The 25,543-nt window shown below is 40.8% G+C and overlaps 2 protein-coding genes across 2 annotated transcripts; one reads left to right on the top strand and one right to left on the bottom strand.

The window, feature by feature from the left end:
- Nucleotides 1-265: 265 nt before the first annotated feature.
- atxn10 (ataxin 10) lies at nt 266-11,556 on the top strand. Its single transcript, XM_063460391.1, has 11 exons — nt 266-403; nt 989-1,180; nt 1,497-1,582; nt 2,127-2,223; nt 2,329-2,493; nt 2,591-2,671; nt 2,898-3,054; nt 3,226-3,343; nt 3,573-3,757; nt 7,760-7,823; nt 9,589-11,556. The coding sequence occupies exons 1-11, from the start codon at nt 273-275 to the stop codon at nt 9,771-9,773; spliced, it is 1,461 nt and encodes a 486-aa protein (XP_063316461.1). The 5' UTR covers nt 266-272; the 3' UTR covers nt 9,774-11,556.
- A 1,968-nt stretch (nt 11,557-13,524) lies between these two features.
- Nucleotides 13,525-24,946, bottom strand: wnt7ba (wingless-type MMTV integration site family, member 7Ba). Its single transcript, XM_063500678.1, has 4 exons — nt 24,777-24,946; nt 23,427-23,653; nt 17,186-17,457; nt 13,525-14,154 (listed from the first exon to the last, which is right to left on the bottom strand). Exons 1-4 carry the CDS (start codon nt 24,857-24,859, stop codon nt 13,675-13,677), a joined length of 1,062 nt encoding a protein of 353 aa, XP_063356748.1. The 5' UTR covers nt 24,860-24,946; the 3' UTR covers nt 13,525-13,674.
- Between the last annotated feature and the right edge of the window lie 597 nt (nt 24,947-25,543).

The raw sequence follows: 25,543 nt of genomic DNA on the forward strand, positions 1-25,543 counted from the left end.
CTGTCTTTCTCAGTGCTAAGTGCTTAATCAAATCATTACAGTCAAACACAGAATAGTTAAGTCATTTTTACCCACAGTTTTATCCAAAAACACATGAAAATTCATTCTGTAGAGTCTATTTGCAGTCACAGCCTTCATTACACAGCAGTCTAGGCGACTCTTCACCAAGAAAACAGCAGCACATGCTCAGTCCCCGCCCCATACTGATTTGAACCAATAATGTCTTAAAGAGTTTTCCGGACGTCCCGCCCACAAGCGTGAAACAGGCAAACATGGCAGCTTCCACCGATATCATTTTGGGGACCTCAGCGTCCATCGCTGGCATTTTAAATGAAAAACACGGACCTGAACACTTGCAGACTTTAAAAACATTTACAGCTGCGCTGCGGGATGTCGAATACAGGTGAGGTGTGGGTAATTTATTTATGTTTTATACGGAAATGGGCCGTATCAGTGCCGGTCCGGCTAAGCTAGCAGTAACTTGAAAATACCCAACTGTCAACTACGCACTGCCAAATATAACGGCACGCCCGGTTTCTGAACTCATTCAGACCTAATAATTGTCGTTGCAGCATAAAAAAAAACAACTAATACATATCAGCAGTATAGCTTAAATACGTGGTTTTGTTTAAGTTCTGTTATTGCTGTTTTGTACTAAAAGCACATTTTTAAGCATTACTGGCATTTTTTTTCCTGTGCAGGAGCTAACTCTGCTTATTAAAATTTAACGGCCTGTGCACGTGACATTATGCTCCCTTCTGTAGTATTTGTAGCACAGGAGTATCCCGCACATTGGATTCAAATTGTAAACTTCATGTTTATTTTTTTCTTAATGGAAAAAAGACAGTGTTTCACGCAAGATCCAGCTAATGTAGTGCAAATACCGCGTTATTAACTACATCTGTGTTTTATATCTGGTGGTCTCCCAGTGAGGGTACTGCAAATGAAATGAATATTGTGTATTTGTTCACCTGTTTGTCGTTGTCAGAGATGCTGTGGAGGAGGAGACATTCTCCACTCTTGTGAAGGTCCTGACCAGACTATGTGAAGAGCTGCAGGCTGCCGGCTTGGACAGTGAGGATGTGCAGACCTTTACCCTGCAGCTCCAGCTGACCGCAGAGTGCTTCAGAGCTCAGAGGAACTCCTGTGTCCAGAGTATACGTAACCAGAGTCTGCTCAGGTATCCCCGACGTCACAAAGCAGCATGAGGGGGATCTTTCAGAAAATACAAATTAATTAAGTAAACAATGGTCATAGAGTTTAGTGACTGATTTATTTGGAAACTCTGCTAAAAATCCTTCTTGAGCATTTTTCCTGCTAAAATTTGGCAGTTTATGTTTAAGGAACTTGTACAATTATATCTTTGCAATTGCAGGATTTGTTTAAGTGCTATTTTTGCAGTTTATTATAATATTATGTCAAAGTTTGTTAGATTATTGGGCGCCTCCTTTCTTAAGACAAAGAAACACTTGACATAATGTGTCTTTGTCAACTAGGGAACTTGGTTTCATTGATGTATCCCTCAAACTCCTGAGATTTTTATCTACTGTAAATATGGAGATTCCAGATACAATCTTCGAACGTAAGTCTAAAATTCAGCCACTGATGCTTAAGGTACAGTACTTATGTGTTTTTCCTTTGTCCCTTTCAAAGCCAACTAAATTGTTTTGAAGTGAGCTATAGAGGTTGTTAGAGATGGAAGTAGATTGTGCTGTTTTTGTCTTGTGGTGCTCAAATTGTAAAAGAAATTATGACTTTGACCAATTAAAAAAAATATTATGCCTTTGTGTAGGCAGTTTCATATAAGAACTATTTTCTGTCAACAGTCTACATCCGCCAACCAGAAGAAGTGTGCATCCAGCTAATATTACAGCTCAGGTTAGGGGAGGATGTCATTAATGTTTACATCCTGTCACAATGTCACTATCAAGAGCTGTTTTTTTTTGTTTTGTTTTGTTTTTTTAGGGTTCTTTGAGTTTTATAAGAAACCGTTCTGTCAAGTTCTTTTGTATTCAAGAGTAGGCAAAAAACTTTAACAGTCTAGAGGGACATAAAAGCAATACACCATGGAGGAAAATGAATGTTGAATGTTTTTTCTTATTTTTGATCTGTTTTCTGTGGCTCAGCTCTTCGCTGTGGCATCCAGTTTCTTGGTAACTTGGCTGTTGGTAACCAGTTGTGCAAAGATGACATTTGGATGATAAGCTTCCCAGACCTTTTCCTGTAAGTTCTGTGTGCCAAAATCTCACCCTCATCTTTTTGTTTGACTCCAAAATCACATGCAGATTCTATATTGGTAATTCTGTCAACCCGAACGTATCCAAACAGGCAGCTGCTTAGCACTGACGATGAGAAGACCGTGAACTACACCTCGATGGTAATCCACACATGCCTGGATGAGGCCAAGGTGGAAGATTTGTCCAAGCCACAGAACATTGAGCTGGCTCTCAGGGTGATGGAGCTCTGCAGGACTCAGCCTGAGCTGGACTGGACGTAAGTGCATCATTATGGTACTAACTTGAAAACTGTTGTTATGCATTAAGGGCATATTTAAGTGCTACTTTCCCTTTGCTATTTATTGATTTTTCAGAGTGCTCATTGCAACACAGCATTTCCTGAGGTCTTCATCGCTGGTGGAGAACATGTACTCTGAAATGTCTCACCATGATAGGTACTTCATTTTTGTTGTTTGGACAAAAACATGAACAATTCATTTAAACAGAATTGTAAAAAAAAATCTGGTTAAATGTATGCTACAACACCTTTCAGCCTATTATTATTTTAGTTTGTTTGGTTTTTGCACTGCAGAGAATTGATGCACAGAATAGTAGTAAAAACAGCTAATATTTAAATAAAAACTATAGATGCTTCATATAGATGTACATTTTGTTTTTCAGAGTTACTTTATTAGAGCTACTTTTAGCCCAGCTAAGAGAGGAGGGCTCAGAAGACTGTGGCATCCCTCCCAGTGTGGCTCGTTTCCTGGCCACTTCCTTCCAGAAAGGTTGTGGCGCTGTGCTCACACTTGCTACGGGTTCTGCGTCCAGTGATGAGGTACAGATCATAAATTCAACACATTTTCCGCAGGTTTTTCACCCTGCGTTTGTTAGTCTTACCCTGTGTGAAATGAATTAACCTATGTTTCAGTCATTTTGACTCTCAGTATTGTGTCTCAAAAGATTCTCACTCTGTGGACTGCCCCCCGTTTGTTGCAATCCCCTGCAGGTCCTGCAGGAGGCACTAACAGTGATTAGTCTGCTGGATGTGCTGTGTGAGATGACCTCAGACCACAAGCAGTTCATGTTCCTACAGGATCATCCAGACCTTCTAGTAACTACTGTTGGTAAATGAAAAACAGCCATTAAGTCAACAACCGAGCAACAGCAGACATTAAATTAAACAGCCCGCAAAGTCCAAATGCTGGAAAGTTTGAGGTTTATCATTTAATCTGTTTCTTAAAGGAGGAAAGCAGAATCTCATTTGTCAAAATCAGCTATAATCTGAATAGCTTTATGCTGCTTCTCAGAAGGTGTTCTGCTTTTCCTGTTGTCTGTCACAAACTGTCCATGCAGAGCTCCTGGAGCAGGTACACGCCACTGGGAAGGCCAGTAAGAATATTTTCAGTGCTGCTCAGAACTTCTCCTCCTTCAGTGGAGATGGAGACTCTTCTTCTTATTCTCCTGTCATCAGCTTTAAGGCACACCTCATCAGGCTCATAGGAAACCTCTGCCACAGCAATACCAACAACCAGAACAAGGTTTGGATAAATGAATGAGTGGAGGGATGGAAGTTTGTGGTGGTACTTGATAACAACTGTGACGAAGAGTGAATGAGAATTTTGCTGTAAGCCATAATTTCCAGATCAGAAGTAGTTAAATGTGCTGAGTCAAATTTCCACTTGTCCTCTGTCTTTCCTTGACCTAAAAATCTTACTTCTGCACCTCAGAGTCCTTCATATGCTGCCATTTTAAATATGTTGAGAATTTACATACAGTATTTCATGATTATACTATTAGCGGGACATAAAGAGAACTTTATGTCTGTCTACCTATCTGTCAGAGACAGACACTCACAGAGTCTTGTACTTAAATCTGTCACATCTGAAGCGTTTCTTTAAGTAAAACTTCAAAATAGCTGCCCAAATAAGTACCCGGAGGCATTTTGAAATAACTGTTAGGTGGGGAAATCTGCTCAAGCACTTTAGCTATTTTTTCTATCTATCTAGTAGGGGAGAGGAAAAATCTATGCAGTATGGTATCACAATATTTTCCTTGCCATTATTGTCAATAGAGGTACAACAAAAAATCAGTATTTTATTAAATAATACTGTGAGAATACTTCGAAAAAGAGGGCTTATCTCATGCACCATCTTCATGAGATAAATGTTAGCTGAGCAAACAACGCTACCTTCTAATTCAGAGCACGCTAATGACTCAGTCACAGTAAAAATAGGACAGCAACCACCTTGCATCTACAAACAAATAGCTGGCTGACTGGTGATTGTATTGAATTTTTTCATATTGTACTAAATGGCTGCGCAGAGTTTAACAGTCATGACCACTTTTGATCACAAGGTGATTGCACAGGTCGCCTGATAGGAAGCTTTTCTGCAAACGGTTGCAGTCTGACTTGGAATGACTGCAGTCACTCTCTAAGAGATTATTTTAAATAATTGCTGTTTAATTTATAAATGCAGGAAGACTACCAACATACTACTATCAGTCTGAATGAGCACAATTTGAGGGGACTTGACTCAGCTGAGTGGTTGCATTCTGGTTATATTCCTGTAGAACAGGAAGGTTGCTGAGAGCAAATGTGATAGTTAAAAGTGATTTTTTTTTTTTTTTTTGTCTATGCAGACTGCAACAGACAGCATTATGTGCCTATTTATTACAGATAATTGCTGTATTATCAGAAATGGGTTACATGTAATTGCTAACTTGACACCATGTAATTGTAAAGTGACAGGAGACTGACTCTGTCCGGCAGCATGGATGGCAGGTTTCGGTGACAGTGTTTGTGTGCTTGAATATCTCATTTTGCAGTAGAAAAATAATCCAAAAAGAAAGTTAACTTTAGGACATCATTTTCAGCTACAAAAAAATAAATCACAAAATATGTTATTGCAACACTCAGCATATTGCAAAATGTAAAAAAAAAGTCACAAGAACATCATATTGTCATGATATCTTATCACGTGGTGCCTGTTGATTCCTACCTGTACGTGCTAGCTATCTAGCTGTGAAAGATGAGCAGTGGTAAGGTTTTATACGTGGCAATGTGGATATTCTCATCATTAGTAAATGTCGGTGCTTATATGCTTCTCTTCCTTGTCTCTCTCCCATCCTCAGTAGGAGGAGGAGGTAAGACACAAGGACGAGTCAAGTGAAGGAAGCGGAGAGATACATTAGCATATTGAAAATTGCCCAAAGCCTCTTTGGTTAGTTTTATAATATGCACTGATAGTTCTGTCAGGAAATTATGGTTTAAAACAATTATCGAATTTAGAAAAGCAAAATATTTACAAACCCTAAAATTGAAATGTTTTTCTTTGCTTACATTTATTTTAGTCTGCTGGTCTGCCCTTCTAATTCGATCCTTGGTCTCCTAGCATTTAAACAAATACCCTTGATCAGTCCAACACAGTTGGAGGGTCAAAAGTGTAAATGTGACTGCGAGGTTTGGGAGGCCCACCTGAATTAGTTTGCTTTGTTTGACCTCTCCACTAAATGATCATGCTCAGAGGCAGGTTCTAGTAAATGGGCTGCTGCATGCAACCTCAAACCAAATCTCCTGAGGAGTGCAAACGAGTGCAAGGTCTAATTGAGCGAGAGGCTGTGGGTTCTTTCAACACAACTCGCTTTTCCGCTCAAATGTGAAACATTAGCTTCTTGTTTATTCTAGAAATCTTATCAGTTTTTCTCAATTGACATCTTTCAGCATGCAGCTATCAGCGTAAAGCACAGATGGGTAATAAAGCAGACAGTATCAACATCACTTTGTAGACTCGGTTGTACTTAATAGAAACAGATTTGTGGAATGCTTGTGGGATGGCCACCCTCAGTTGGCCCCTGTATAATATTTATGGATGCTGATCTGTGGTCTGTCAGTGGTCAGAAATCACCACGTATCTGTTTTCACCCAGATTTCTTCCAGTAAACCAAATGTCGTTCTGTTCACCTTTGGGAGAGATTGTAATTTAAGATGTGCATGCAAAGCGAGGAACTGCTTGTGCCGGACTGAAAGTCAGGGTCCAGCTGCTTGTTATTCATCCCTTTATGAGTTTAAATATAATTTCAGTAACTTCAGACAATGATTCCTAAAGTGGAAAACGCAGACCTGCGTGCTCTGTGTTTCTTTGACAGTGTAAATGACATTTCCATTTTCTGTAACTCAGCACTTTGTCTTGTTCTGTTGGTCCAGTGTGTTTGGAGGGTAACCGCAACGGCGTGCAGAGGGCAACAGAAAGCAAATACAACAATTAAGCCTATAGAATGAGACACATGATAAAGAACAGATCGTCCTGTTGTGGTGCTCTTAGACTAACCCACAACCACACTGCTTTGTCTGCATGGATGTGAGGCTCTGCTAAGGGCATCTCTGTACTGTTCCTTTGTCTGCTGTTTCTTAACTCGAATCGTGAACTTCGATAAACGTCTCACAAATTCTTTCAGTAAATCTTGGATATAAAGTATCTCAATTTAAGTAAGTTTATATAGATTTGTTTCCTCCTGAAAAAGAGATATAAAGTAACTAGAGACTGTACAGCAAAACCTTTTGCTATAGTTTTGTTCACTTAATAAGACATCTCATTAAGAGTATCTGGTTTTATTCTTGCATAAACAATGGGCAGTTTGTGGTGTTGACATGTAAATGTTTTTACTTCAGCAGATGCTGAGTACTGATCCAATACCAGTGTTAAATTAAAATAATGTGTTATTCAAGTCGGTCCAGTTGACATACCTGAGGTATGAGTGGTACTGGTTGATTTTCAAGAACAAAATTGATGTCCTGAGCTGTAGTAGCTGCAGTGACAGGGATGGACAAGACTGGGAAAGAGTACATCAGAGGGACAGTTCAAAGTTAGAGACACAAGGCTGAGCTGGTTTGGACATGTGCAGAGGAGGGAAAGTGGATATATTTCATTAAAGATATTGACGATGGAGCTGCCAGCCTGGAGAAAAAGAGGAAGACCAGAGAGACGATTCATGGACGTAATGAAGGCGGATCCACAGAGAGGTCTGGTTTAAAAAGAGGATGCTGAGGATAGTTTGAGATGAAGGTGGATGGAGCAGCCAAAATCATTTTGTGTCAAGCTATGTCAGGCTCTATTTTTTCCTGATTTTGGAAAGTATAATTTGGGAATAAATCACCTCCAAGGATAAATATACTAAATTGGCATTTGAGGATTTATTTACACTGGTCTCATATTGGTTCAATGTGAGAGTCATCAGGCAGCTGCTTACTGCTGTCATTTATAGTTGTGCTAGTTTTGTCTCATTCTACTCTGTTTCACTGCGAGTACACCTGCTGAGCCGACAGGTGAAGTGATGATAATGAATCAAGTAGTCAACAACACCTTCCGTTACGTTACAGTAATATGTTACAGTTAAAGTTTAACAAACAACAGTGAAAACAAGAAAAAGAAATTGGGTAATTAATTACATTCTAATTCATTAGAAGTTAACACTGTGAAATTAGCAGGGGACCTGGCAGCTGAGTTACTCTATATTTTATATCATTTTCTTATATCCCACAGGTGCGAGAACTTGAAGGCATCCCCCTCATCTTGGATAACTGCAACATTGACAGCAACAATCCTTGTATCCTTTCTGTGAAGTATAAATGTGAAGCTGTGGTAATGTAGCCATATTTCATGTTTATTTAAATCATTCTTCATATTTAAGCAAAAAGTTTGTGGGCTCTTTTGTAATTAAGCTTTGTATATTTGTACAGTAAAGCCAGTGGGCTTGCCTGCCCATGCACAAAAAACAAAACACAACTTTGCATTGTGCTTTAATTGTTGCAGCGTGTACTGGCTGGCAAGGAAAGAGTGCTGAAATTTGAAGAGAGTTATGTTGCTGTGCTTGCAGATGGTTGACAGCATCATGTGATGGGTTGCAGTTGGTGTTGAAATGGCTGATTCAACATGCAAATTTTGTTTTGGAAACTTTAAATCCAGTTCAATACACAACTAAAGCAAAATGCTAAACTTTCTTCTTCTATCCAGTGGAGTTACACTTTATTGGGCTTGATTCAATTAGCTGATGGGTGCCAGCAGACCTTGGAAGAAAGAAAATAAACAGTTGGTACACTGCGGAGCTCCAGTTTTCACTTATTTATTGCACTAAAAGGAAGTGACGCTTCCAGCACCACATTCATCAGACCCACAAACCCTGACTTTAAACTGGAGGGAGCTCACATATAATGTATCTTTGTCACAACTTTTTGACAGTCTTTGAGAAAACACATATGTCTTCAGGTCATTGTCTTTGTTCCCATGTTTATCTTCCATGTCTGCTTACCGACACATCCACACACACAGAACCACAACCCTGTCTATCTACCATTACATCCTGTCTAGAAAATTTAGTTATCTAGAAAAAAATGTGTATGGGGTGACCTGAAATGCAAAGCATACACAACCTGTCTACAAACCCGTTTGTTTGTTAGGCTGTCTTTGTAGTCAATGACCCAAGGAAAATAAAAACTGCTCATGAGTTGAAAGAGCTTGATCTATTTTCCAGGTTTTGTTGGTATTGTATTTTCTTTCTATAACAAATCATTTCCTAGATCCATCTTGCATGACATCTACTACCTTGTAGCTTGATGCAAAGTTGTTTTTTTTTTTTTTTTGGGGGGGGGTGCAAACTCACCGGCTTTACTGTACAAATATACAAAATTTAATTCCAAAAGAGACTGAATAAGACCACAAATTTTGATTTAAATTGATGCAGTAGTGTTAAATGGATGTTTGTTTTTAGGCAATAGTAATGTGTTTTGTTTTGGGGTTTTTTTTTCTTTTTTTTTCTCCCTCTCATGACATTCTTTCCCAGCTGGGTTTTCTGCAATTACAAATCACTCTAATGTTAAAGGGGACCAATTATGCTCACTTTTAATCGGTTCAAAATCATCCACAGTTCTCATAAACTTGGCTCTGGTGTAACCGCTCAGTTTGTCCTTTGTCTGAAATGAGTAGTTTCAGCTATTCATCTCTCTTTAAACCTGGTTTCTTTTCATTGGCTGCCCCTTGGAAACACAAGGTTTGAAGAGCAGGTGGGTGGGGCTACTTTTAGCCTTACTGTATTATGGAAATCCCCTCTCTCTGAGAAAGCCAGAAACTGATTCCCGAGCTTTTGTCTAACAAGGATTGCTTCCACATATGCTGACTGTATTATTTGAAACTTTTCCCATCTTTAATATGAAGATCTACCTCCGAAGCTGTATAAATATGAGGAGAAAATAAGGAAATAATAAGCATAATAAGTCATTGAAAAATATGTTTAAAAATAAAAAATGGAAAAGCTGCATGTTCCACTCTCTAAAGCAGAAACTTTGACATCGTTGTCCTTAACTGGGCATCTCTAGTCATCAGCCAGTGGGCAATCTTCACCATCAGGAACCTCCTGGAACACAACTTGGAGAACCAGAAACTGATTGCCACTTTGGAACGCTGCGGCACAGCTGACTACTCCGCGCTCAGGGAGTTGGGTTTCCTGGTGGAAGAGCGAGATGGAACCTTGCTGCTCAAACCTGTCAGGAAAGACTCCTAAAAAACATCTGCGAGGCTGCGAGGAGAAAGAAGGTCCTCAACCCATAAACAGGTTTCCATGTAAAGTAGAAGGAATACATGAAATGTGTACGCTAATGGGTGAACATGCAGCTTGTGTTAAAAGCCTCATTAATGTTACCAAGTACTTAAGCAGCTTCTTCAGGTTAAAGGCCTGCTTAGTATTAGACAAATATTATCTGCGCCTGTCCAGGATAACTAACAGTCACACTGCTGCCCACACAATAATCCAAAAAGTGCGATCTGAAAAGTATGTATTATGCTCTATAACATACTTTTCTACCTCAGTAATGCTGGTACTCAAGCCTAAACTATTATGTACACAAAAGATCCGTGGTATAGAAGCAGAGGTCAGGATGCCAGGAGCTCTGGCTTTGTCTTGATCCGAGTCTGGGAAATGAAGAGTTTGTTAGTGGTGAGCACATGCTGGTAACTTTTGGCAGGGCTGATGCTTTGCGGTTTAATCCAAAGACAAAGAGCACTGCAATATCCTGGCTTTTTGCTTTTCACAGACACAGATGATACCAGCAGGGGTTTGGGTTTAATCCCAGGCTCATAGTGACTTCTGCAGTAACCATGAAACAGAGAATGACCAAAACATGATGTAATCTACCCCCTCCCTGCCTTACCTAATTAAATGGAGGCATCGTGGTCATGATATGAGGACCTTACTCAAGTATTTCCAATATCCACTTATCTACACAGATATGGTATTAATGATATTATAAGCTAAGGCGATTTAAGGGGGAAATGCAGTAATACAAATGCACGTGTCGTTATTTAAAAACAAGGCCCAGTGTGTTTACCGTGTTTTTGCTTGCCTTTCCAATTATTCTTGTTTTAGGATTATAACAGTATTAGTTAAATACTTAACATAGTTTTGTGAATTTCACCCTAATCTTCTATTTCTATCCATTAATGTTAAAAATAAGTCATTAGAGAGATCATGGCATGCAGGATGACTTCTAACCATTCTAGAATAACACCAACTTACACTTCACAATACTTTGAGCAATCTATTATTTATTATACCAGACTCCGGAGACTTTTCCTGGAATATTTCATCAATATTGTATTTCCTATTTAGCTGTAGCCATGTTTGGTCTGCTGACCTGTGATAGCAATTCTACATCAGTAGGCAGTAGATAGGAACATACTGGAATTGTGCATCTGCAGAGCGAGTGAGAGGAATCAGACCATAAGCATTAGTTTGCAGAATGTCATCCCTCCTGCTGCTGGATAAGCTGAACGGTCCTGACAACTCAACAAAGCAGCGCTTTATGCGCCTGCCAACACCCTGCTCCACCCTGTTTGCTCTGCCCCTGATTTTTTAATGACAAAATGTGTTGAAACAATTGGTCGGACTCTCCTCTCGATCCGCCAACATAGTGAACGGAGCTTATGGGGTTCCGGTCCCCAGGATTTCAGACGGCTAACAAAACAGCTGTTAGTCGCACTTGACTGAATGGCTGCAATGCTTTTCAGCCTCACAGGAAAGAGCCTGTGCAAGTCAGCCTGGCTGAATGAGGTGGCATGGCTGCAGCCATGTGGTCATCTCCTAACACATTAGTACCACATTGGTCAAGGTCATGATTTCTTGTTTCCCATGTCAGCATTTTACACCACAGGGCTCTACTATAATGTACTTGTGCCTTCTGGTTGGGGTTTCAAAGCTTCATTTTCTTTGGGTCGTACTATGAGGTTATGAATAATGAGTTTAATGCATAATAAAGGACTGCGTGTATCAAAGAGCTCTTTGTTTTTATTGAAATATTGTTGGCCTTTTGTGACAAAAAACAAAAAAGCTAGAGGTGCCTTAGAAGTTTTATTGGTAAAAAAAAAAGAATGAAATACAACTGTCAATGTTTGTGTTGCAGACTCTAATTTTGCGACAAAACAAATAAAATACAGATTAAGTTAAATTTCTTTAAGTTATAGCTATGCTTTTAGGAAACTGTTAACCAAAAGCACCATTAAGACAAATACAAAATACATGCACTTTGTTTTACACTTCCCATGTACTGTCTATAAGCACCTTCCATGTACCTTTTTTTTGTTTTTGTTTTTTTTATAGGGGACCTATTATGCTTGTGTCCAGCTGCATATTATAATACTTGGACTCTAGAGTAGCTTTGAGTGATTCACAGTTCAAAATAATCCTTATTTATCTTGTATTCATCCATTTCCTTTAATAAAACCCTCTCTTTAAGTCAACTTTCTTCTGATTGGATGCCATTTACAAATACAAGATTTGTCCCTTAGATGACCATATTAGGATACCCCCTCTCAGTGAATATTACACAGAGCCAAAGTTGGAAAAACACACTAAAACTAAGTGTTTAGTGCAGTCTGAAGCAGGATTTCAGTTGAAAACCTTTCCATGTTTAATATGAGCACCCACCATTGTAGCATTATATATGTGATAGAAAACAAGGAAAAGCATAATAGGTCAACTTTAATAGTGGTTTCCACTTGCCTTTGCATTACGTTTATTTGACAACTAACTATTAGAGCCCACTCTGAGTTATGGAGGATCATGTGAAGATAGACGATCTGGTCAACTTTTGATAAAACATGTAGAATATTTACAATTTAGGAACCTTGAAGAAAAACAAAAATTCCAAATAACTTAAAGCTTTTCAATCTGTATACAATGATGTCAGAAAGCACTCCTAAATAGTGACTTTCTTTCCACCTTAAATGACATAAAGTGCCATGTTCCTCATATAAAAATATACTCTTCAAAATGTTTTGTAAGTTATATAAAGCCTAAATAAACATTTCTGAATACATTAAGGGTTCTGTCCAAAAATAGCTTTGAGGCCTTTGATCCTCACATACCCTCTTCCGTGTGGTTGGGGTACATGCCATCCACCCAGGCAGGCCTAAACCGCGCTGGAAGGCCTTGTGTAAGCACAGACCATGAATGTGGAATTCCACGTCTCTGCCGTTCATGGGAATGCTGGATGTATCTGAACCTGATTGCACCTCTATAGAGTTCCAATGAGGCTTACATGGTTTTCACAGAAGTCAAGAGCCTTCCAAAAACAAAACAGTGAACACAGTCAAGACGAGGTGCCGTTCAAACTGACAAGTACGGTGCTTAAAAGTACTTCATGTGTATTTTTCTGCCTCTTTGGTTCTTGGCGTAGGAAAGCATCGCGGTGAGTGTATGTCCATGACCCAACAGCTCCCCAAACTAACCAATGTCTCATGACATAAAAAAAGAAAACATAACCACGTGAGTGCAAAAAAAGAGAATAAAGCACTAGTAAGTTGCCCTTTATGGGAGGAAAAAATGGAAAAAGATTATTTTTGCTGTTTAGTTGCTGTAATTGAGCTTCCATATGACAAAATCATTGTGGCCTGCATGAAATAGAGAGAGAAAAAAATGCCAGAGCACGTGAATTTGCTAACCATCCTCTAAGTGTGAAAAATATTTTGACATAAATAATTCATTTTCAGTGTTCAAACCGAATACAGTGTAGAGTTGAACGCATTCCGCTGCAATCTTACTTCATAGTATTTCCAGTTAGCGTGTTCCAGACGTTTTCCAAGATCCAACAGTCGCCTTTCTCTTCTTCTGTGGAACATCTGTAGGATACGTCACTGATATTATCTTAAAAATCCTTTCACTTGCAACATATTTGTCTCATGTCACTTTTACTCTAGCATGCAAGCAGTTACGTGTCTTAAATATTTATGTCTGTTGCTCCCAAACAAATTCCACTTTGTTTTCCATTCCAGATGGGATGTCAGAATGTGCAAAATGTAATAAATACCTCCAAAATTCTTCACTTCAAATTCCAGCTTCTCATATTCCCTTCCCTTCGTACCCTTGTCCCTTTTCCCTTCCTTTCTCGGTACCCTGCCTCATTGTTTCCTCACTTGCAAGTAAAAACCTCTGATTTCTCACTGCATGTGTTGCACTTGACGAAACAGCACCAGTGGAACTTGCAGTTGCACTGCCAGACTCGCGTGTAGTGGTGTGTGTTGTGACCCCGACCACAACACATCACGTTACAGCCGTCTGCGAGGCTCGAGGTGCCGTTGCACAGTCTTCCTCTTGTCCCTGTGCTTCCTGTGGCCCTGTCCTCTTCGCAATAGTTGGGAGAGCGCTCCAGGTACACCAGGTCTGTGTCTGTGGGCTTTTGGTAGCCTCGAGCCTGTTTGAGACGCAGGAAAGAGGGTTGGCGAAGCCGCGTGGCTCGAACTGGCTCTACTTGAACTGCATCGCTGTAGCGTTCCTTCAGCAGGTTACCGATCTCTCTGAAATTTGGCAGGGTGATCCAACAGGTCTTAGTAGTACAGGAACCAGATACACCATGACACTTGCACTCTAGCTTCATTCTCTCCTCCAGGATCTGAGCGCATAGAGAGTAGATATTAGGTTGGTACACATTAATCATGGTGGTTAATCAGTAGGATAAATAGATACAGGATAGACTAACTATAGTATTATACAGTATTATAGTTATAGCTGACTAAACCCAGTAATAATTCATGGTCAATAAAACACACTTGTACCTCTTGTCCTCACCTTACCTTGTATTTTTATGTTAAGCAGAATGCTATTCCTGTGATTAACAATAAAACTTGGCAAAGAACTTAAGAAAGAGTATTTTGAAAACACAGGTCTTACAATAGAAACTCAATGCAATAAAAATTAATTACACCTGAGATTGCTTACACACAAGAAATCTCATTATCATGAGAACAAACTGGGTAAATTCGTGACTTCCAGTTGGCCTAACTGCCGGAACATACCCCACTCAAAATAAGTTAAGGGAACATTTGGTCATCAAAGTCAGTTAAACTTCATGGATATAAACTTGGCCATTTAGGAAGCAAAAACCATTCTGATTTAATCTGCTTTAGTGCCAATGAAAGTGACAACAGGTGCACTGGAGAGCCAACAAGACAGTCGCCACAAAGGGAATGGTTTTGTAGGTGCTGGCCACAGACCATTCCGCTCTCCTCATCCCACCTGACTGAATTTTCTTCAATTTTGGCTACTGCTAGTGTCCTCGGTGGTGTTTGGGGTTGTTACGTAAATCCCAACCCATTCAGGGTTGATCCATCCAAGAAGGGTTGCTGTATTTCCCAGCACACTCTCAACAATGTGGAGGAGATACCGGGAGATAGACCGTTATGCGAGGAGAGCTGGACACGGTTGTGTAAGAACATCAACGCACTAGCAGGTCTGGTATCTGCTCCTCTGTATGAAGAGGTGCAGGAAGTTCACTGCCAGAGCCCTACAACATGAACATGGAAGCTATTTATGCATGTTTTTCTGAGCAAACACTGTCACACTGAGCACATGTGACAGATGCAGAAGAGTATGGAACTGGCGTGGCAAACGTCACGCTGCCTGCAACATCATATACAGGGATGAGGAAAAGGAGACAGCAATGGTCTGTGGGCCTCACCTGCAAAACTATTCCCTTTTCGAGGATCGTCTCCACATGTTATCACTTTGATTTTAATCAAAGCAGATAAATTCATTCAAAGTGGTTCATGCTTCCTAACTGAAAGTTTAACTGATTTTTGTGTTATACTATGATAATGAAGTATTCCCTTAATTCTTTTTTTTTTAGCAGTGTAGCTCCCCCACAGCCCTCTTAATGTTGAAGCTATGGGCTGTCTGTCTGCTTGGCTGCTTTATGGCTTCTTATAGAGTAGAATTGCCAAAGGAATTGAAAAATGGGTTGGAAAAACATGGAGAAAGATCAGTAACCGACTCAAAAGCAGTCAAAACACAGCTGCAGCACTAATCAAGAGTAACAGAGCCAGACATAGTGCCACTGACCTCCTGAAATGTCACCACAGACCATAGTCTGTAGACTAGTTAAAATCTGAGAGGTAATTTTTGAGCCTCTGCTTATCTTATCAGTGAAAGTCAGAGTTTGTCTGACATCTGAGACAGTGCGAAGGGACGGTGCAAGCTCTAAGGATGACTTCCAAATAAGGTCCTGCTTGCTCTTCCACACAACAATTGGTTTTAGGAGAGCATTTTTTGGTCAGATGAAGCCAGATACATTTATTTGCCTTAGATAGGTTCCAATGTGTTTGGCGCAAACTCGTCCGGGACCCCCACACCAGCAGTGAAGCTCGAAGGTGATACGGGGCTGAATGAATGCAAAGGAGGTTGAAGAGATGACATTTATAGATTGGGCCATGGCTACCCGTGGAAATCCCAAAATACCGGCTGACAAAATGACTGGCAGAAGACAAATATTCCAGCATGATAATCATCCAAAGCACACAAAAGTTTCTAAAGGAAGGAAAACTCAAAACTATGACCAGGCCAAGTATATTGCCTGATAGGAATCCAGCAGAACACCAACAGCTGAAAGAAATGTCTCTGAAGAACGGCACAGCATCTCTTCAGAAATCTGTGTGACACCGATATTCTTCATGCCAAAGCGGATTGAATCTGTTATTAAAAGTTGCTGCTCTGGTTTCCTGTATTTTGAATAGAATCAGCCTGTTTTTAATTTCACATAAGAACAAACACTTGACCATTCAACTTAAAAGTAAGCAGCTAGTACAAGTTCATCATTTTGAATAATTTGACATTTAATTGACGTTGCGCGGGGGTGTACACACTTCTGTGTGTTGCAAATGGTCATTTTAAATTTGCAGGTCCATTGCTTAAAATGCCTAATAGCATTCGCTCAGCCTTCAAGTCTGTCTGTTCTGGTGAGCTGGGTTTTCTGTGGGCACTTCAACTTTCAGCACAGCAACATATAGGCCAACTTTATGTCAAAACCTGGGGAAAATAACTCATACCCCCGAACTGTAGTCTCTAATTAACTTTACCTTTGCTGAGACCACAGAATGGCGTGTCAGCCCGAGAAAACTGACCAGAGCCGTTGTGCAACCATGCATGTATAGAGTTACATTGTGGTTTGAGCCAGATTTATATTATATTGCCATACAAATATTTTCAGATGACAAAATTGACAGGTGACTGTTTGCCTTGGTGACCGAGCTGTATTTTGTTTTCGATGCATTTTCAATGTGAGATGACTTAAAGCTCATAATTACATCATGTTGTAACTTGTTTGTCTACAGCTCTGGTCTTAAGAGAAACTCTGTCTTTCCCCTTGTGGTTATCGCATTTTTGGAAGTCCCTCCGGTCGGTTCAGTATTTGTGGTGGCGCAGAAGTGTGGTCTTTGGTGCTGCCGCTGAAAAAGAAGGCGGGGGATAATATCCTCAACTCTGACTTAATGCTTAGTAATTCAGTGAATGGGCTGTAGGCCTGTGGCACAGCTCCATTTGGGAGTCGTCCTTACCAACCCTCACGTTTTATGTCACACATCGTTTAATTATTATTTACTTTATTGTCTAGTTTACAACTGGTCAGATAGAGTTTTGTGATCATGTGTTACCTTTCGCCCTGCCTCATTGTTGTGCAGGTTCATCAGCCTCCGGGCGTTTTTCTTGATCTCGCGGGCGTCCATGAAACGCCGCGAAAACTCCACGCCGTATTTGACATCAGCCGAGCAGCCTCCCCATTTCCAGCCCTCCTCCTGGTCATGGTAGCCCTGCTTGTCCTGGTCACAACCACACTGGCTCAGATTGCCTTGGCTACACGCTGCGGTTACTGCGTGTGCAACTCCAGCGGCCGTGATGGCATAAGTGAATGCTGCTTCCCTGCTGCCTGAAGAAATAGAATCATGTTAATATACCGAATCCGTTGTTATTCCAATATTAGGTTCATAGAGATGCTGATGGACGTGAAGGAGGCCATCATTAGTCTGAAAAACCAGACCTATCAGAGAGACAGCAGAAACTTTAGGAGTGGCCAAATCAACAACCTGGTTCACTCTTAAAAAGAATAAATGCACTGGCCAGTTCAGCAACACCAAAACCAACACAGAAGAAAACTGAAATATATGTTTACATGGTCAAGAAAAACCTCTTCACAACTTCACAACAAAGTCAAGAACAGGTGGATCTGTTGCTGTTGTCAAAGTCTACAGTCAAGAGATGCAAAAATCTAAGGATCAGAGCGTTTACACTAAGGTGCAGATTGGTTAGGAAGACCAGATTAGACTTTCCCAGAAAACATCAAAAGAAACCTGCAGAGTTCTGGGAAAGAAATCATTGGACAAATGAAACCAAGATGAATTTGTACCAGAATGATGGGAGGAGAAAAGTATGCAGAAGGAAAGGAACAGCTCATGATCGAAGCGTACCACACTATCTATCAAACATGGTGGAGGCATTGTTATGGTATACTGCAAAAGCAACCCAAGAGTTTCTCCAGGCAAAGAGAATGGGCAAATCAGTCACCTGATCTTAATGTACTGGAACATACTTTTCGGCTCATGAGGACACAACTGAATGGATTTTTAACATTTCCACTTGAAAAACTGAATTGAACTGAGCATTGAAAGATTTAACAGACACTCTGCAAGAGGAATGAAGCCCTACAATACTATATTCATTTTTATCAAGGCAGCAACCTGACAAGATGTCAGAAAGACATCATCATCTGTCTTTCTGACATCTTTTCAAATGCTCTTAGCAAAAAGTGTTACTATCAGGAAAAAGTTGGGCTTAAAGACAATATAGCATTCAGCACTTCTGGACTGTGGCCCATGTTTGTAAGCTTAAAGGCTTTTGTCTTGACCCATTGAAAGTCACTTCTGATGCACTGATTCCTTGACACTACCAAGTCACTCCTTTTAGCTAATTAGCCCTCTGCTCAATTAGAGGTTATGCAGACCTATGGTAGAATTACCATGAGGTCACCAAACTGCTGAAGATCTATTTTCTCGGGATGCCTTAAAGCTTCAAGGATTCCTCCTATTAGACTTTCAAGGGGCGAAGAGTTAAATCAGGACCATCCAAAACTAGCGTTCTTTTTTGAAAAACAAAAGAAAGAAATCATTTGAAAACACATTTTATGTTTTTGGCTTTTAAACTAGGCTGAATATTTGGCATTTGCATTTACTTGTCTTGTTTTAACTTTTCCTTTTTATTATTATTTTATTCTCTTTTAGCTGTGAAGTCTGTCCGAAGGTCCGTCCAAGTAAAGCTTGGTCACCATGCATGCTTTGTAATGTCCTTCTTCTTTTTTTAATGATTTGATTTGACTTGACGTCAAATAACACGCAAGGCAAAAATAAAAGAAAACACTTCAGTGTGGGCAGACAAAAGGCCTTTCAATTTTATGGGGTTACCCCAGCAGCCAAACATTTGTTGCATTTCACGACAAGTTCTCTAGTCCCTCATTTCCAGCTTTCCGGAAAAGGCAAAAGCCCTCAAAATGTATTGAAGTGCAAAGCTGGGTTGCTGCTCTTTGGCTTTAGAGAGAAAAAATATCCACTGCTTTAACGACATGATGAAATATGAAAGAGAGCAGTGGTGTATAACAGTATTTGTTAATGTCTTCCGTAAATTTACTGTAAGAGGCAAAATAATGAGCCTAAGAGTAAAGGCACAGTTTCATAACTCCATCTTTTCTCCGTAAGCCTTGTTTCATGCTCCATCGCTGATCTGCACAGTTAGTCGGTAACTGTTGAAGCAGTGATCACCATGGTGAAGAAAACACAAGTGACATCTACTGGCTGACTGGAGGAGCTTTTTTTTTCTTTAAAGATCAGCACTCGCAGTTACTTTGCTTAATGTTTTTCATCAATGGGATTTCTCACGCAGCTCAAGTGTCATTCTGTCTCTGTCTTAGGCAGTCCGCATCATTCCAGCAAATGATACTGCTGTGTGTTGCATGTTGAAATAATCTGTGGCCAGGCTCGACTGAGATGTGCCCATTTCCAAGCTTTTTGTGTGTCACCAATTGAACTTCAGAATAAACACGTTGATATTTATGGGGTGGGGGAGGGGGGCAGAAAGGGGATGGATTTATTGGCACAGAAGCCGGTAACAGGATATCCCCGCTCTCCAATCAGGATAATGCCGGGCCTCCGTTCTTCTGAGCAGCCCCAGAGTATTAATCCATGGCGTCTCTGGTGGAGGCGATTCTAATGGCGCGCCTCCAACCTGACAAACTCGCTCTCGCAAACCATCAGGCCTGCGGTTCGCTCGCTCCATAACTCAAAACAAACTCTTTAGTCGTCTCTCATCAGGCTGAATCTGCGACCCATTCGGATATATTGTATGGTTGAGTCTTTCTCCAGGCATCAGGCGCATTCAATAGCCAAACAGCCATCTCTTCGCACTGTGATTTGTTTTGATTGTACAGCAGTGCATGCAGGGTTCCATTGTTGCCATCCAGCTGCTGGAGCTGACTTCAATTAGTGGTTTTGCATGAATTTCGTTGGTCTTTCTCAACATTTAATGAGTTCACAGGCTCAGCAGGTCAATCAAATAAAGTGGTGGATGGCACATTGGCCACATGAGAGAGGGCTAAGACCCGAGCTCACATTTCTGTCTTTAAGACTAAAGAAAATGGGTAAGAATCAGGTGACAGATGTGTGTGATTTTACAAGAAATGATTTTACAACCCCCCCCTCCCCCAAAAAATCTAGGAAGCTCACACATTTGTTGCAACCTGCTAACTAGTTTACTTCTAATTAAAATAAAGTCTTTTAATTGTTCCTCATGGAAAGGGCGCGAGGATCAAAGTAAGGTCTAGAGCGTCTCTCTGAGTCTTGTTCACACACCACAAAAGAAAAGAGACATTTCCTCTGACAAAAGAAATAAAGCGATCCAGACGTCTCGTCTGCCCGTCTCCCATGTTGAAGAAAGTGATTGCTCCCAGAGCTGCTAGATTAAACGTGCATCCAAACCCACAGCGAGACCGCAACAAAACAGCTCCGACTACAATGTGATTTACATGAGAGGTTCACATTAGGAGCAAACACGCTTCTGTGAGGAATAAAACTGGGAAGAATGTGGACTAAAAGCGGGGAGGTGTGTTTGTTTCTGTGTTTATGCATCGCTTTCAGAGATGGACCTAAAGCGAGCCTTCACAGAGAAAGTCTTTGCCCCATCAACCACGATGCATGGCAAGCAGAGTCGCTTAAATCCCCTTTGGGAATACTAGCAAAGCCGTTAGAGTTGGAGTTTGTTCATTCATTGTTCTCTCGTGTGGAGCTCCAAACAGAAATGCCTTCATCAGTGCTCCAACTTTTTCCTCACAGCGCTGACAATAGTGACAGGACGTTCAAAGGCAACACTAGAAGAATGAGAAGAGATTCTCGTGGCAAGAAGAATGGCTTCGTCTGCGCGCTGATGTTCAACTTTCAGTGATGGGAAATCTCGGCTGGGCTTGGTTTGAACAGTCCACCTGTTATCACATCTATCATTTCCACCTGTTGGACCTTATTTAATTTAATCAGACTGTTGTAAAATGTTAGCCAATAAACTTTCTTCTGTCACCTTTTTACTCTCAATAGGTCATATTATATTAAATATTGTCAATCTGTACTTGATGCTATGTCAGTATCTCATACACCCCTGTCTCGTCCTTGAAGCTGTTCAATCTCAGCCTACTTTTCACATATTCTACGATCAGTGTTGGGGAGTAACGGAATACATGTACCGCCATTACGTATTTAGAATACAAAATATGAGTAACTGTATTCCGTTACAGTTACCGTTTAAAAAGGTGGTATTCAGAATACAGTTACTTTGTTGAAATAAATGGATTACACGGCGGTACTTTCCTGTTTCATATTGTCGCGGGTCAGGACTGTTTGGGTTTGTTTGACAAACCAGGCGGCAGCGTTACGGTTGCCATGGTTACAGGGTGACGCGCTCTCTCTCTGCGTGTTTCCTGGGTGAGAGAGCGCTTTGTTGTTGTTGTTGTTGTTGTTGTTGTGCTAAGCTAAAAGGCAGAATGCTACAGGCATGGCCCTAAAGAATGTAGCCTCATGGGCAGTGTAGTCCGTGCTGCAGCGAGAATGGACTACCATACACGTTATGTGTCTGTGAGCGAGGGAGGGAGAGAAAGGAAAAGTCTGAGCTGTCACGGAGCAAAAACGGGAGCTGGAAGCATGTAAATATAATAATAACCACAGCAGCCAAGAAGAGTGCCTGACGAGCCCATTTGTAAGTAAGCTATTAAGACTCAACTGTACACTGTGTTCGTGTTTTCCTCCGAAACAATAAGTTCCGTTGGAGCAGCCTTTCAACGCCTCTCTCTGTCTCTGGCAAAGTTGACCCAGACAACAAAGTAAAGCTAGTTTTCAGCTACGAGCCCGACATGAACCCGACGTATTAGCCAGAGGTCCCTTTACTACGGTTCGGAGCCGCGGACCTTCAGTAACAGTAATAAATCACAGCAATAGTACATTCACGTAGTTGTAAACAGCATGATAATATATTAAGTAATCCAAAGTATTCAGAATGCGTTACCCTCATTGAGTAACGTAACGGAATACGTTACAGAATACATTTTGGGGCATGTATTCGGTATTCTGTAATGGAATACATTTTAAAAGTAACCTTCCCAACACTGTCTACGATCTACAAGCAGCAACCTCCATGGTAGAACTGGAAGTGTAAAACATTGCTGTTCCTCTAATGGCCACTAGGGGCAGACTCCAAAAGGTACTCATGGTGCATTCCTGAATAAGTCGGCAATTATGATTTGGAAATTTTTTGTGGAAAACCCCCTCAACTTGGATTTCCCATTCAGAAAAGTCGGAGTAGACCAACATACCCTGAGAAAAACGGTAAACTTTTCATTTGTACTACCACTGTTCTGTATTTTTGACTCACTAAATAAGCATTTTCAGAACACTCAGGCTCTATCCATGAATGTGTTTTGTAACAAAAAAAATATGTATTATGTAGTATTGCTAGTAATACCTGCATGGCTCTACCTTGCTAAGAACCAAAACAAATGCTGTTTTTCCTGTCTTTTTCTGGAATGCGCTAACTTTGGAGTGATGTCACTCCCAAGTTTTGACATTCGAGTGCCAAGGTATCTAGAACGCATACATCAGTCCATACTGACTCGGTTTTGAAATAACCAGCATTAAAGATGAAATTAACAATGTTTAGAGCATGATACGAAACACGGATTAAGTTTCTAAAGCCAATTTTCCAAAGCCAATTTTCCTCCTCATAACAACTGTAGGAAGGCAGAATATTTCCTAACTCACCTGTTTGGATCTTTTTAAGACTTAAGATTTGGGACACTGCCTCTTTGATTGAAATGAGCATTGACACACCTCTGCTAAATTACTGAGCTGAGATTCTTGGTATGTTTGCACTAATGGTGTATACATAATTTCCTTAGGCATTATTAAAGGATTCTGATTCTGATTATCTTGGGATTAACTGACAAACTATTTTGGCCAGCTGTGATGTCTATCTCATGAAATATTTTTTGCTTCAGTGTTAGAAATTTAAATTCTAGCATATGTTAGTTAGCACAGATTTTGCAGGTTCGTATAGCAGTATATTTTGTGGCTGTAGCTTGCTAACCAAGTATGCTACCATTAGCTGATAACTTATTTATTGACTTGCTTGTCTTTATGTAGTCACCTCTGGCTCAAAAAAAAAACCAACATGGTGCAAGCAAAACAAAAACGTATCAACAATCTTGAGGTAACCATGCAGTGGCTGCCTCCATCTTTCACATACAGTCTATGTGTCTATACAGAGAAAAACTGTTAATACTTCTTGTAGAAGCTGACTTTCAACCAGACTGACCTACTCTCAGCTCTTGTCCAAACACGGTCCTCTCTCCCAGGGCTGAGCAGTTCCACCGGCCGTAGCGGAACTGGTACTGACACTCGTTGATGCCCAGCTGGGCACCTTCACCAATGACGATGATGGCATCGGGGCGACTCTGACAGAGGGCTCTCTGACGTGGGGCCAGTCCAGGTATCTTGTTGCAGATGATGTTGGCACCCAGAGCTACCACAGAAGACAACGCCCTAGGCAGAGAATAATGGGGCTTAGTGAGAGAGAACAATAGAAATTATGGAACTGAAATCTAAGTGAAATCAGAAAGATTTGAATTCTGCCCCCAACTTAAACCTTGCTTGGGTATCAAGATGTTATTGTCAAGAGGAGAAATGGGTACATTTGTCAAGATAACTAAATAAAAACATAAGTCTTATCATGTTTGATTTAATGGACTCTCATATAGACATAAGAAAGTGGAATATTTAATTAGAAAAACTGGTTTTCAAATTCAGACATTTCTGTCCACCTCTCTTTCTCTATATTATATAAAACATGAACCAGCACAGCTACTTTAAGGCTTCAGAACCTGCCCTTAATATGAATGAGAGGCATGTATGGTGCAGCAATCATTCTCTCTGTGAGGGTCTGGGTCTTTTAATGCTGTAAGAAAAGAGCTCATTACATAGGCCTGGGCCTGTGGGCAAAGCGTGGAGTAATCCAAAAATGAGGCTTTTCCATATGCTGCTTTCCAATTATGGCCCTTGTCTGACGAGGTGCTTCTATGACAAAGTGGTTCTGGTGTAATGTGTAAATCCACGAGGGCAGGTTATCTCATCAGCTGCGCACACACTAGGACGTGCACAAATCTTGCCGATTAAATATTGGCTACATGCATACACTCAAGCGAATTCATTCAATCTTTATGACTCAATATGAGACGGAAAATGACACACGTGGCCATATGTTGAAGGAAAAATCCACAGTTCTTGTTCCGTGGCAGTCTATGATGGGATAAAATGAAATTAATTGTACGACACAAATCACGCATTTCCTTCCCATGTTTCCAGTATATTGAGTGACTGGATAGTCCAAATTTCATTTTCCCCCAATTTCTAAAATAAAATCTCTGCCACACCAGAACGAGATGCAAGCACGAGTCGGATTTCTTCATTTTGCAAAGTCAAATGCTGAGCTAAAAAATAATAATCATCATAATAAAAAAAAATCAGCTGTAATAAACACCTGCACTAAAAACAAAACAAAACTTCGCTCTCTGTTAGTCCAATTTCCCTGTGCGTAATTGGCTAATTTGCGCACAAGGCACTACTACCTGCTGGAGAAATTACACGTGTTCATTCAGAAGAAACCTACAGGTAGCTACCGCTGGTGAGGATGAGGAAGATCTGTGGGTAGTAGACGGACAGCAGCGCACTGCGAGATGAGATGATGAGCATGGTTGCGCATTGAACACAGCTTGATTTGCTCGCTTGGCTTTAAGAAAAAAGGGAGAAGAAGAATTGAGAACAAATGTATCCTTTTTCTTTTAGAGTCCACGCAAATGCAGAGCTGTTCGCCTTCTTTAGCTAACGGAGCCGTGGCTGTCGGCGGCTGTTCCCAGCTCCGCTATCCGTGTGTTGTTGGAGATGAGACTCTGCATCCCTCGGCCGATGTGCGCTCTGCCACCTGGACTCAAAGCGGGCTAGGTGTTAACGGCGAGAGAGAGGGTAGGGAGGGGGGGAGGCAGATGGGGTTCCGGATGTCCGGATGCGTCTCCAAAAGTGAGACTGTTATAGTATTTGGAGGGGAGAGAGACGGTGGCCTTTTTCCCCGGTGCACCAGCCCCCGGGATGAGGCTGCACACCCTGCATCCTTCTGTGTCCCACCCCCTACACACCTCCTACCCACGTCCACGCCTCTCCCACCCCGCTCTCTTTCTCGCGTTTTTTTTAAATATATTTTTTTTAAAGTTGTTTTTTTTTTTTTTGTGGCAGTCGATCGTTAAATGTGTTTCTCGTTATTCCTTTTGTCCTCATCCCCCCGTTGTGCTCGGACCCGTGACCACTGCAGGGTTACAGTTAAGTCCAGCACATCCAAAACTCAACCAGTAATATTCTTAACTCTGAAAAACAACAATGCCA

Source organism: Pelmatolapia mariae, linkage group LG17, assembly GCF_036321145.2.
Source record: "Pelmatolapia mariae isolate MD_Pm_ZW linkage group LG17, Pm_UMD_F_2, whole genome shotgun sequence".
Taxonomy (NCBI): domain Eukaryota; kingdom Metazoa; phylum Chordata; class Actinopteri; order Cichliformes; family Cichlidae; genus Pelmatolapia; species Pelmatolapia mariae.

Coding starts and splice junctions, on each gene's coding strand:
- atxn10 (XM_063460391.1), top strand. CDS start 273: ATGGCAGCTTCCACCGATATCATTTTGGGGACCTCAGCGTCCATCGCT. Junction 1,583..2,126: donor TCCAGATACAATCTTCGAAC/GTAAGTCTAAAA, acceptor TCTGTGGCTCAG/CTCTTCGCTGTGGCATCCAG. Junction 2,224..2,328: donor AGCTTCCCAGACCTTTTCCT/GTAAGTTCTGTG, acceptor GTATCCAAACAG/GCAGCTGCTTAGCACTGACG.
- wnt7ba (XM_063500678.1), bottom strand. CDS start 24,859: ATGCTCATCATCTCATCTCGCAGTGCGCTGCTGTCCGTCTACTACCCA. Junction 17,458..23,426: donor TGGACAAGAGCTGAGAGTAG/GTCAGTCTGGTT, acceptor CTATTTCTTCAG/GCAGCAGGGAAGCAGCATTC. Junction 14,155..17,185: donor ACAATGAGGCAGGGCGAAAG/GTAACACATGAT, acceptor CTATGCGCTCAG/ATCCTGGAGGAGAGAATGAA.